At 36.9% G+C, this 14,340-nt stretch overlaps 1 protein-coding gene across 6 annotated transcripts in view; it reads right to left on the reverse strand.

The window, feature by feature from the left end:
* Positions 1 to 14,340, reverse strand: part of TRAF3 (TNF receptor associated factor 3) — an 86,250-nt gene that overhangs the window by 25,744 nt on the left and 46,166 nt on the right. For all 6 annotated transcript variants that reach the window (XM_081968173.1, XM_081968172.1, XM_081968168.1 and 3 more), the window contains 4 exons: positions 9,122 to 9,380; positions 6,674 to 6,725; positions 4,001 to 4,105; positions 1,971 to 2,138 (listed from right to left, as the gene is read on the reverse strand). In XM_081968173.1, the coding sequence (XP_081824299.1) occupies positions 1,971 to 2,138; positions 4,001 to 4,105; positions 6,674 to 6,725; positions 9,122 to 9,363 (567 nt within the window). In that variant the 5' untranslated portion in view covers positions 9,364 to 9,380. The remainder of the gene's footprint in view (positions 1 to 1,970; positions 2,139 to 4,000; positions 4,106 to 6,673; positions 6,726 to 9,121; positions 9,381 to 14,340) is intronic.

Here is a 14,340-nt window from a genome sequence, read left to right on the forward strand (position 1 = left end):
CATGTACTTGTACATTCATAATTACTTGCACTGAACAAAAAAATAAAATGGTGAAAAAGTTGTTTCTTAAAACAAATAACATGAATTTATAACCTGTCAATATAATTTATTTGTAGGACTGAAATATCTGCCTTTTAGAGAGGCACAAAATGTTTCTTCCTCCAACTTCCCATTTTAAATATTCCAAGTTTGAACAAAATGTACATTATCTTGAGTTCCATTATCTGGAAATAAATGTGCACAAATGATCTTACCCTGACATAATTTTCTAAGAATGCATTTTGCTTGTTAGTTGTGCAAGATGTTTATGCATGTGTGTATGCAAATGTGACGATGTATGACATATATGTACATATTACTTTTTAATATGTATGTGCATGTCTGTATGTTATAAGAACAACACTTGATTGTAGCAGTGTTTTATAGAACAAAAATAAAGTGGGTACTTAATAATAATCCATTAAGTACCCTACCTCTAACAACTATTTTATCATCTCTCCCTCTCCCTCTCTCTCCCACCGCCCCCTCCCCTCTGTCCCTAGAAATGGTTCAATTCATCCTATATCAGATAGTTTTATAACACTGGCTGATTTTTCTGCAACTGTGCATCTTTCCTATTTCTGCAGCACTGTGATAAAAAGAAGATAGCAAGGCAGTCACAACCACTTCTTACTATTTCATTCAGAGCTTGAAACATTCCATATTTGGCTCCAACATATATATGGACCCTTCAGCCGTTTCAAGTTCTTTTTCAATAGGATGTAGGCAGCACAGAATGTTTCAAACAGAGTTTTGTTTCAAGCAAAATACAACTGCGTTTATTTTTCGTATCTGAGAATTTGAGTACAAAATATAGACTTTAGAAGGCTACAGGCATGCATTTTGTCCCATTAAATCCTGAAATCTGCAAAGAAACCTCTAAAGAAACAAGGTTTTAATATTGCTACTATGGTAATCAAAGTTACAACTAGCAGATACAATCAGGTATCAGGTTGATAAAGATTGCCCTTCCCTATGTACAATTACGTGATATTGTTTTTAAATTATTATTTTTTAAATATAAGTAATCAGTGCCAAAGATACTAGTCAATTATTCATTGAATTGCAAATCCTCAAGGTAACTGATATTTCTTACTTTGCAGAACAAGTAGAGGTTACACATTTCTGAATTATCAAAAGCAGAAAAATATCAAAGCTTATTTGTATAACTTTCAATTCCATCCCCCAGTCCCATACAGCTTCCTTCCGCCTTCCCTCTTCATTTTTAAGCCCTGGAATTTATGACCATAAGGGAAAAAAATCAATTGGTTTGCTCTATTGTATGAGAACTCCCTCTGATTTGGGGAAAAATGGTATACGTTTGTTATTTCCCCCAAACAAATATAGCCATTGAGTACTCCTTATTAGAATCAACAGAATGAAAGGTTTAAGAAATCTGAATTCCCAAATGTTCTAAATGAAGCTCAAATCCTGCAGCATCATTTCTTAGAGCACATGCTTCCCAGTTTGTAAACTGTTTAGAACAAGATGTCCAACCTTGGCTTCGCTGGCTGAGGAATTCTGGAAGTACACAAGTCTTAAAAGTTGCCAAAGTTGGAGACCCCTGGTTTAAGCAGCTTTCAAATTACAGCCTCTAGAGAGACAATTACTCTGGACCCCTATACTTAGAGAGATTGCTATCCAAATCATGGTTATCTATTTGAAATAATCATATCAAAAATATTCCTCCACTTTTCAATCAAGGCAATAAAAGTGATGTCAGCCTTTTGGACTTGAATCCCATTTACAAGGCTGCTTATTGTAATGAATCAGAAACAATGGAGAAAAAGTTCATTGTTATTATATTAAGAGAGTGCATATGACATTGAATGAGCTGTCTGTCTTAAGGGCTCCCAGATTCTTCAAAAGACCTTGTTCACCATAGTTAGTTTCCTGAAAAGTTGTTTTGCTTTCTAAGAAGGCATACTTACTTGTATCATAATGATTGGTACTTGGCTTTTACAGTATTTACATGTTGTTTCCCGATAGTTACAGTTTTTTTCTATATGATCTGGTAAATCTTTTCTCAGTATTTTTTCTTTACAATCAGTACGAGGACATGGAAGTTCTTCAAAGAGACAGTCATTTCTTAGATGTGTCTGAAACCAACAAACACCAAGTCACCAATAAACAAAAGATAATACATTCAGTTTATTTATCAATTTAAAGATAATAAATCCTATAAACTTTATTTAGTGATTGCAAGAAATTCAAAATATTTTCCCCCTTGTTTTTCCTTGGGCATAAAATATAAGTTAATATTCTATTAACAGCTGAGAAATAAACACAAACGCCTGGTTGCCAATAAATTTGAGATTCCATCCAGAAGTCTGAAACATCTGAATCTTCTTGCAGCAGCAGTGCTAAAATATGATACAGGTACTCCTTGACTTAACAACAGTTCATTTAGTGACCCAAGTTACAACAGCATTGAAAAAAGTGACTTTTGACCATTTTTCACACTTACAACCGTTGCAGCATCTCCATAGTCATATGATAAGAATTCAGATGCTTGACAACTGACTCATATTTATAACAGTTGCAATGTTCCATGGTCATGTGATCATCTTTTGCAACCTTCTGACAAGCAAAGTCAATGGGGAAGCCAGATTCACTTAAAAACTGTATTAGTAACTTCAAAATTGCAGTGACTCACTTAAATATGGCAAGAAAGGTTGTAAAAATGAGGTAAAATTCTCTTACCGTGTTTCCCCGAAAATCAGACATGCCCTGCTAATAAGCCCAATCGGGCTTTTCAGAGCATGCGCCATAATAAGCCCTCCCCTGAAAATAAGCCCTCCCCAAATATTTAAGCGCATGTGCAACTGGTCTCTGCCATTAACACTGTACCACCTACCGGTACAGCTTCCGGGGCAAAAAGAGGGCTCGCCGCAAAAACAGCGGCAGGCCAGCAATGTGATCACCCCCTCCCACCTGTTCCTTCTCGCGCAAAAAAACACCGCCCACCCCAATGGCAAAGGCAGCCTGCCTGGTTCCCTTCCTCACGTTCCTCGCCATTGTGCTCAGGGAAGCGGCTGGTGAAAAAAAAACCTTCTCGCAAGTTCAATCAAACATCTTGAAATCTCGAGAAGGATTTTTTTTTACCAGGGGCTTCCCTGAATACAATGGCAAGGAACGCAACGAAGCTGGAAAGGTAAGAGGTGCGCCTCGCAGCCCAACACCGCCCACTTTGCCCCAATGGTAAAGGCAGCCTGCCTGGTTCCCTTCCCCGCCGTCCCTTTAACAAGGGGTGGCAGGTGGGGGGGGAGAAGCGAGGCGCGCCTCCTACCTTTCCAGCTCCGTTGCGTTCCTCGCCCTTTCGCCCATTGAATCCCCTTGTAAAAAACCTCATGAATTCAACTCGCGAGATTTTTTTTATAAGGGAATTCAATGAGCGAAAGGGCGAGGAACGCAATGGAGCTGTCAGTGTCTGGTAGCGCTAGGACACGCGTCTCGCTTCTCCCTCCCCACACCTCCCACCCCTCACTAAAGGGACGTCGGGGAAGGGAACCAGGCAGGCTGCCTTTACCATTGGGGTGAGGTGGGTGGTGTTGGGCCGCGAGGCGTGCCTCTTACCTTTCCAGCTTCATCGCGTTCCTCGCCCTTTCGCCCATTGAATCCCCTTGTAAAAAAAACTCATTAGTTCAACTCACGAGGTTTTTTTACAAGGGGATTCAATGGGCGAAAGGGCGAGGAATGCGACGAAGCTGGAAAGATAAGAGGCGTACCTCACAGCCCAACACCGCCCACTGTGTTTTCATATTTTTAGTTGACGTGTTGTCGCTAGTTTGACACTCCTGGTCTAGAGGCTTAACTTCATACATTACAACATTGATGTGGGGTTTTTGTTAAAACAATGTGTAATTTAGGTTCAATTAATACCACAAATCATATAATCACCATTCAATGATGAAAGGAGAGGGAGAGACAAAAACATATTGGAAGGTATTTAGCTACTTACCAGCAACTGTCCCAAGGTCAATTGATCTCGACAACCTTTATTTTCATTTCTACAGAATATCTGAAGGGCTAGAAGCTCCCTTCGGCAGCAATTATCTTTAAATATCTAGAATTAACAGACATTTAATAGAGTTATAATTTAAGTGATGATCTAAATGTTTATCACTTGGCACTAACCCGCTTGATGCAAATAACTACATTGTGATAAACCTATCTTAGAGAATTAAAATATATAAACATAAATCTGACCAACAATTTTAGAACATTTTTTAAGAGTAAGAAATTTTGAAGGCAATTGCTATACAGCTGCAAACTGACAATACAAGAACTTCTTCACTTTTCTTTGCACAGAGAGATGTATTGTGTAAAGTCTGAAAATGTTGAGCTATATTTTTTGACTCAGTCCAAAATGTGACAAAATGAACAAATACCCCATTTTAGCCATAGAAAATTGCAATTACATTTTTCCACATTAAAGATTGGTTGGTACAGATATGTCTTTAAACAAAAAAAAATATGCAGTCCAAGGAAATTTTCAGTAACCTTTAGGACTTTCTGTGTACTTCCAACTTTTCTTAACACCAACTATAGTAGAGAACCATAATTCAATAGAAATTGGAAATACTACCTATCCTCTACTACCTGCTTATGACCCTTCAAGGAGTCGGGTGACAAAAGTAACACATCTTTCAACTCTAGTCTTTTTGTGTTCATGCAAGGATTAACTGCCAGACCATACACCAGAGGTCCCCAACTTTTAAGGCTTGGTGACCTGGTTTGGGGGTGGGGGGGAGAGAAGAAAACTGGCGTACCACTTTTGCAAATCAAACTGTGCGCATGTGTGCCAGCCCACTGATCATGCAAGTAGAGCTGCGTATATGCCTGTGTGCCTGTTCCCAACAGGCCACTGCCTGGTAGTGGGCAACGGCCCAGGGGTTGTGGACCCCTGCCATACATTATTTATATAGCTGTAGACTGATTTTGAATTGTTCCAATAGTTCTCTAAGTTCATAGCTGTCACATATACAGCTGAAGCAAAGTATATTTCCCAGGACTGTCTACCCTTCTTATTGGAATACAGATGGACACAAAATTTATAAGGTGAGATTAGACTATATATAGAAAAGCAGACCTTATGTCAATGCTTATTGGTTTTAAAGTAGATTTTATGATGCAATAAAAAACATCTATAAAGAGTAATAAGGATCTGTCAGAAGTGACTAAGGAGCAAAGAAATGAATAAGATAACAAGATTATGCACTAAGCAATGTTCTGTATGATAAATGCTACACAACCAGCTCAATTTGAAGTCCAGATTTAAAAAAATATATAAAGGAAAAGCTATAGCAGGTAAAATCAAAATTAATATCATAGAAGAGCAGTTCAGGCACTAAAGTAGTACTACAACCTCTAAAGCACCTATTGTTTTGTTATACAGTAGCAGAACATTTGGACTTGTTTTTTCAACAAAGAAACATGAGCTAAATGGTATTAACTTTCAATTGCCAGAATCTGGTTTTAACTCTTCTTTAAAATGAAAAATATACATTTCTTTTACTAGTGCAAAATGCAATTGGTCATGTCTGCTCAATGGAACTCCCAATCACCTTCTGAATATCAGCTGGAGGATATCACAGGAAATATATACTATCTTTCTTTGTGTCTGTCAGTGAGTTTGGTTGGCCAATATTGCAAAGAGCAAACTGAACTCCAATCTATTCTCCTCAAATGTTAAGGGTGCAAATACCAAGATTCCCAAGACTTCAGTTTCTGTGGAGTAGATACGCAGTACAACTAAAGGCACTAAATGGGCAAGGATACTGGACTGTATGCTTCCTCATTTTTAATTTTTCAATATTTTTCCAGTCATGTGTGCATGCCATATATTTTCTCATAATGCAAAGCAGCTTCCTTGTGGAAGAGCAAACATATATCTATTTTTGAAGGCCCTAGTGTTAAATGTTTTCCCCCTGCTGCCTCTGGGGATTGGACATTTATCTCTGGATATCTGCATGCATGTACATTTATAAAGAACAGCTTCCCTTAATGGGTATTGTTTGAATATGTAGTTATAGACAACTGAGCATCATTCAACTTTAACTTTAACTTTATTTAGATTTATAAACCGCTCCCTCTCCCCAAAGGGACTCCAAACGATCTCCAAAAAGGAACTTCTGACCTGGATTTAAGTTCCAATTTCTGGCCAAAAAAAGCACCCCATTGCGAACAATGGATTTGCTTAATGCCCACTGCAGAAAGGGTTGGATGTGGACCCACATTATGTCCATCATGACTTAACAACCAAAATTGTGGGCTCAATTGTGATAATAAGTTGAAAACCACCTGTATTTGTTCAAAAAGAAGTCTGTTGCCAACCTTGTTATTATTTATTTGTGTAATCCATTATAAAAATAAAATGGCAAGTACTATTTACAACCCATTGAATAGGTGAAGCTTTAAGGAAAGCCACAGGGGGAAAACCCAGAAAAAAAAATCTGTTCATTCAATAACTGCATTCATAAAAACTGCAGGTAAGAAATACAAAGATTCAGTTAGAAAGCACAAAGCCCTTTTCTAATGGATTTTCAAAATATAACCAAACCAAAGTATTGTTACACTAGTAATAGTAACAGCAGCAACGCAAAATGGCAAAATTATGGGGGGAAATTTATACCTTATCCTTCACTATTGTTTCTCGACATGCTGTACATTTTGGACTTGTAGAACTAGAAGAGAAAAAAAAACCTTGATTTTAGATAATAATTTTTATAGAGATATAATTACCGATAAAAAGAGAGAGAGAGATCAGAAAATGGGAGAAATGATGTAGAGATGAGTGGATAATATTAATGACATTCTGATGTTTGTTGACAGAGAGACCAAGGAGATGGATACAAAGCAAAGAGAAACTAGACTGGAACAATATTACTGTTAATGTAAATTTTGATTTTTGCAATTCAGGATACGTTTTTATAAACACAACTGCTTCATTGTTCTTGCATGTCAACATATAAATCACGGGTTCTGTTTGTGACACTTATGGGAGCCCATAGACTTAGGTATACCTTTCTTGGCATCTGCCAGGGTATCTGTTCCACCAATTTTCTACACTCTTTACTATTAAAGTAAATAAATAGGAAGTAAAACATCAATCTCAAATACAATCTGTATTCGCAGCAATATCTTTGGGTCCAGAGAGGTATATTTTATTCTTGGAAATTAAAAATATAGAGCAGTGTTTTAGCTGAAAAACATGCCATTGGTCTGGAAAGAAAGAGAATTAAGCTGAGGTGGTAGTTATCAGTAGAAGAGATGAGAAGAAGTGAGAAGTTTGCCTTCTGCTCCATAGATTTTTCAATGATTGCCATGTGTATTTTTTAAATTCTTGCATGGTGTGTGGACAACCAAGTATTTGCCATGGCATTTGTTTAAAATAGAGTAAGAATTGTTATATTACACTGAATTGTTTGTCCAGCATTTGAATAACAGCTACCATCTTTACAGTCCTTGGCCATTTTTAGTCCATTTGAAACCTTATATATTAAAAGCAATAGTTCTGCACTGGCTGTATTTTTTTTCCTTTATTGTTTGTTCCTCGGGTACAAGCACAATACACTCTGCAGCAAACCTAATAGCAGAAAGGTCTCATCGTTTTCTAGTCCATGCTGAATCTACTCGAGCGGCTTGTTTGTTCTCTTGAACTGCTATGTCGTAGAGATTACTGAGCAGTAATCGTCACTGAGAAATCATCAGTAGTTCTTGTATTTGTATCCTCAAATGACCCAAAGAATTACTAAAGCTTCACAGCTTTATCACTGAATGCTAACATGAATGCCAGAAATGGGAAGGAAAAACTATTCTGTAAATCATCATTATGGCACATCTTTCATTTATTTTAGTAGTTGCAAAAAGAAAAAAAAATACAATCATCGAAAATAATATTTTGAAATCCATTGTTCAGGAAGGCCACTGCATGTAAAGCAACAATGCCAGGACGATGCTAGGTACTAAAATGCCTTTTGTTCTTTTCAGATTTTATATATTTAAATTTACATTCATTTATTATTTTCTGACAGAAAATATTTTGGTAATATACTAACGCTAAACATTTTATATCAGAAAATGATCAGCTAGAAAGTTGTAATACAAAATCACTTTTATCAGGAAAATCGGAAAGATACATTTCTGATATCTGTATATTTAAGGATGGATCAAGGACGACAAAATATCTAAAATCTGTGCAGTGAACCTAATGGCAGAAATTTGTAATTAGGACCTACCAAGAACATTGAACCCGAGCTTCTGTAAAAGCCTTCAATTTCTTTTTTTTCTATACATCTGTAGAAGTCACATTGATGTTTTCTGTCCATTCAGCAATTACAGATATTTCAATTTTGCAGTCTCAACGCAATATTTCAAATTCCTGTAAGCTTTGTATCAACCATCACCAACACACACATGCAATTTAAAATTAAATTATTTCTTGGATATTTCATCGCTATCCTTCTTTTAGGGTGGGGAAAAGAGCTCAAATGTTCTTTTGCAGATAACATTCTTTCAATATTGTATCAAAGATGCAAATAATCAGAATGGTCAATGCAATTCTAATCGTCTCCTAATTCATGGAAGAGCAGTGGCTTCTATTTATAACAATAGGTATGCTTTTTCTAAGGTGCTCTGGAAGCAACAGGAATTAGAAATGTTTTGAAGTGTAGCATAACATTAGAGCAATGTTTCTCATCCTTGGCAAATATAAAATATATGGACTTCTACTTCCAGAATTCCCCAGCTAGTTATGGGAAATTCTGAGAATTAAATCCATATATCTTAAAAGTTGTCATAATTGAGAATCTCTGCATTAGAGGGAAAGATCTACTCATCTTTTTCTAGGTTAAAAACAGTGACCTTATTAATTATATTAAATATGAGTAATGGATCGCCCAATACAAACCTAACCTATGTTTACTCTGAATTGTGTCTCAGACTTTCTGCAAGTACTTAATGCATACATTATTATTATTATTTAATGTGTCCGTTGGAAGGAAGAATTGAGATACAGGTTTAAAATCCTAAGTTTCATTTTTTTTAAGTCCAGTTCATATATATATAAAGAATGACTAACCTGAACAGAGAACTCATGCAGGTCTCACAATAGCGATGCCCGCATTCTGTCTGTCTTGGATTGCACAAAATGAGATGACATTTTTCACATTTGTATTTGTCTTCCACTGCATTCACAAATTTTTCTTTGTAACCACCTTGATCTGGTACATAAATGGATGGGATAGGGTGGCGATCAGGATTTGCCTTCTGCTGTATTGTTTCCACTAAGACTGGAGGGTCTGCTTTCTTGCTTGCATCCATGTTGGGATTAATAAATACTATAAAGAAAACATATTAAGAGTAACATAAAGGCTAATCTTTTATGTATACAATTCATATTAAAATGAACGCACAGATCAAGCTTGCAGTTGCTTGAAATCATACTACTCCCTCCCATGGGCCAATCCATGGATAAGGCTTAATCCTCAACGATTCATCATCAAGTAACCACCTATCTCCTCAAACTTAATATTTTTCAATTGAGTTCATTCATACCAACCTGTTGAAATATAATTTCTAGTAGACGTAGTGAATACCAATATTTTTTCAGCTTGTTCATCCTTACGGTTCCTTAAGTATTAGGGTTATTAATAGTCACAGAGAGGAGTAATGCTGTCACTAATCTTGCATATCTGCACTGAAAATAAATCAATGAAGTTGAGGAACTGGAACATTTTGGCTCTCGGTGAACTATGTGCGACCTGGTTACCTCTTGTTTAGATTTGTGCAAAAGCTTAATTCTTTCCTTTTGTCCTATTTCTGCACTTCATCAACTCAAAATACCTTACTCCTGGATCAAGACTAGCCACCCCCTGAAAGGCAACATAGTGGTAGTCCTTATAACTGGCAGGTAAAGGGCATGTATTACATCTGCTGCCATCTCATCCTTCTCAACAGCATTAGGTAAACTTTCCCAATTGTACTTTAAGTCACATTTCAAGGTGAGAGGATAGACACAACAAATATATCCCTTATATTCCTATGAGTTCAAGTTTCTTGATTTTTATTGTCTTTCTTGAAATTCACATGAATTATTCCTGCCACTAATTTTAGAATGAGTCATCTACTCTCTCTCTCTTTTTAACTAATTCCAACGTTACAAATAAAGTTGCAGTTGCAAACATATTCCACAAAATCAGAGTTTACATTAGTGGTATTTAATTCTTCCAGTAGACTTCTGTCATCTTAATAAAAGCAAAAAGGGAAACTAATGTATCCACAGTTTTCCTTCTGATATGTCATATGTCTTATTTTGTACTACAACCATAAGTACATTCAAAACAATATTTGCTACATCAAACACATGCACAATAGTTCTCAATTCTATAAAACCAGCTGTACTGATACTTGCTGCTAAATTGTTTTCTGATTCTTGGCAAATCTATGGACCAACTCTCTCCACGTTTTCAAATCTTGAATGGCTTCTTTCAATTGTTTTATGCTCTGGTATCAGCTTTGATGGTGTGTAGCCATGTTTTTGGCAGCTTCTTTTCTTTTACCACTGACCATTCTGAGCATAACTGCCTTTTCCAGTGAATTGCGTCATGGCAAAAATAAGTAAGATGGAATTTTGTGATTTTGCCTTCCAGTGAGATGTTTGATTTTATACACTCCTGTACTTGCTTGTTTGTCACCTTTCTGTACAAGGAATGTACAGGAACTGCTCCAACATTATAGCTTGACCGAGTTGAATTTCCTCCTGTCTAGTTTTTCCATGGTCCACCTTTCGCAACAATAAGTAGTAATGGAGCACACAATAGTGCATATTAATTTGCATTTATTTGCCAGCCTGATGTCCTTGCTTTTCCATACTCAATTTATATTCATCAATGTTGGGTGACACATGCGATTATATACTTTATTTTTGGACTTCATTCCCTACTTTGATCAATTAATGATCATACGAAAGTGAATTCTTGTATACGTTCAATTTTTTCACTATCAATTGTTATTTACACATTTCTAGTTTTTATAGTGGTCATGAGTTTAGTCTTTTTTATGTTCAGGAAGAGCATAAGAGCATCAGCAAATGTCTTGCTTTCTTCTTTAATCTTTTTGATCAAATTTTCCAGTCTTTCTTTGGTTTCTGAGGATATGATTATATTTAGCATATTAAAGAGTGTTGATGTTCCTTCCTCCAATCTTTATTCCAATTTTTGATTCTTCAAGTTCCAGCTTTATCATGATCACTTTGACATACGGGTTGAATAAAAAAGGTAAAAAATGCAACCTTGAAGCACTCCTTCCTCTTTCTTGAATCAGTCAGTGTGTCCATATGATGTTCATACAATGACTTCCTGATTTGTGTTCAGCAACTGCACCAACTTGGTCAGATGTGATGGTATCACAGGTCTTCTAGGGCTCTCCACAGCTTGTCATGATAAACACAATCAAAGGTTTTCTTTTAGTCAATAAAGCAGACGTAAATGTTCTTTTGATATTCTTGAGATTTTTCCTTGCTCCAGCATAGATTTGCAATATTGATACTGAAACTAGTTTGAGCTTCAGTAATTCCCTTTAGATGCTCAGATACTACTGTATTTTCGGAGTATAAGATGCACCTTTTTCTCCCCTAAAAGAGGGTGAAAATTTGGGTGTGTCTTATACACTGAATGTAGCCCCACCCAACGACCGCCCCCAACTCTTTGGCCTCTCCCTCCCAGCAATTTACCGCTTTGCAGAAAACGGGGGCTTGCGGAGGCTTCAATAAGCTATAGCAATCCCTGCAGCCTCTAACAGCTGATGATCCGGAGAAATTGAAAGTGAAACTTGCTGTTTGCTCCACGAGGCAAATTGCTGGGAGGCAGATTTTTTTTTCTTGTGCTAATCAGGCTGTTTGCTGCAAGGAGGTAAGTCAACAACTATAAATGTCAATAGAATGTTCAAATTATTAGACTTATTTTTTAAAGATTGCTTTATTATTATTCTACACAATTTAACAAAATGAGGAAGCTTTTTAAAATAAATGCTTGAGCTGAAGAGGCCCAGTGCTATTGTTTTAAAAAAGTGATATTCTTTTAAATAGCAGAGAATAACTATACTTCCAGAAAGCACATCAATTTTAATAACATCTGTACAAATATAGTCTGAAATATAACACTACAGTGTATATCGTCTGTACTGTTTGTTGCAAGGAGGCAAATTGCTGGGAGGCAGAGGCAGATATTTTTCCCTTGTTTTCCTCCCCCAAAATCTAGGTGCGTCTTATATTTCAGAGTGTCTTATACTCCAAAAAATACGGTGCGGGATATTGTTATATGATCTTAAGGTGAATCTGGCTAGTATATCTGATAAGGGCAATTGTGTGGAAATTAGAATAATCCTTAAGAATCACTGGTTTTGGGTATCGATGAATACTGATCATTTCCAATCCTGTGGCCATGAGTTCATTTCCCAGATTTTCTGGCACAAAGCTATGATGGATGTAGATAGTACAGACCTTAGCAATGCTGAAGGAATGGTTCAATATTTTGGGCCTTCTTGTTTGGCAACTGGCTCATTGCCTACATAACTTCTTCCTAAAGGATGGCTGGTGCTGTGGCCCAACAGCGGCTGGCTAAGCTAATCTGACAGCGATGAACACTATGGAACTGCCCTGGAGGCTGAGGAAGACTCTGGGGGGTGTTCGGAGTCAAAGTAGGGACTAGAGAGGCCTGTTGGCCACCAGGTGGCGTCTGAGTCAGGGAGCAGTGAGGAAGAACAGAGGGAGGCTGTCCCTGGCGTAGGGCTGCGAGGAGGAGGGAACAGCTTTGGAAAAAGGGTCACAGAAGGACATAGAAACAGGTGGCTACTAATTGGCCCCTCCCGGAGAGCTTATAGGTGGGGCGACAGGAGGGGAATTTTGCAGGAAACAACAGTTTACTGATCCAACCATAGAGAAAGATTGGGAGAATTTCGTGAGTTCAAGCCTTGTTTCATAGAGATAGCTTTCTGGGCTCCCAGCCAAGGGGTTGCTTATCTCCCTCCTTAGTTATGGCAGACAGCCAAGTCTGCGTCCGTATATATTGTAGAGGCTTGGGACAGAACAGCTTTTCCCATTTCTGCTTCCCTTTCTTCATCATTCTTGGGAGGTTGGGTCTTTTTGTTGCAGGCATAAAGCTCTTCGGTATATTCTCATCATTAATTCTTGACACTTAGTTGGTGAGACCATTCTTTCTCTTCCTTGTTTTTGAAGGTGCTTTTATAAGCAGCAAATGGTGTACCATTTACTAAAAACAGTTGTACAAATGCTCATATTGGCACAATTTTATATTCTAACAGGAAGTATTTATAATTTATATGTATTTGAAATGAACCGGATTAAAAGCTATCATTGTTATCAAAAGTCTTAGATTTAACTTGCAATACATAATAAGAGTAGCAAAAGATTAAAACTTGGTTACAACATGGAAACAGTTAGAGGAACAATGGTATGGTAATCACATCCTTAAAATTGCTCATTATGACATTCATTTGTTTACTATTGATCAGTAAATCAGAACTAAAATATATTCTTAAGCTTTAATGTTCTAGCCTACATTCAATTCCTCCAGTTTATTTTTTCCTGCATGTGAAACAAACATTCTAAGATTCAGTGGCTTTCGAATCATTCACTATGATCTGCGACATGACATTTTAAAAAGTCTGTATGTTTGGTCATAGATTCGGTATTTGTTGACTATTCTAATCCATGCAGATCTGGGCCATGTTACAAAAAGCAGAAATGAAAAAAAGAAAAGAAAAAGAAAAGCAAAAGTAAAATACAACATTAAAAAAATATAAGTATAATGATGAACTAAACTCAATCAGAATCAAAGACATAGTGAAATAAAATAGACTTGAGAATTTGAGGAAGGAAGGGACCCACCATGTCTCCAGGATATGGGAGTCGGAGTGACCATGGAGAATGGGTGTAGGAAAATGCCTGTTGTTTCACCCCCAATTCCAGAAACTCATGAGATGGGAGGATTCTTAAATATGACTCCCTAGATTTTCAGTCTAGATAAGAAACCAATTCTGGAAAAGTAGTGCCTGATGAGTCCCAGTGCTCTAAAGGTTATGAATATGAATATATGAAGTCTAGAAGAGAAATAAGATGAGTCACTGTGTTTTTTTCATGTGAATAGTTGTGTATAATTTTATGATTAATAGCTTCCTGCTATGCTGTTTTCAATTAGGACCTGCAGGACTAATGCACTAATATTTTTGATTGACAGTCACAGAAAACTCTTATAGTGAAAGGAAGTCCTTTGAGTAACT

The sequence above is a fragment of the Natrix helvetica genome, assembly GCF_964273705.1.
Source record: "Natrix helvetica genome assembly, chromosome: 1".
Classification (NCBI taxonomy): domain Eukaryota; kingdom Metazoa; phylum Chordata; class Lepidosauria; order Squamata; family Natricidae; genus Natrix; species Natrix helvetica.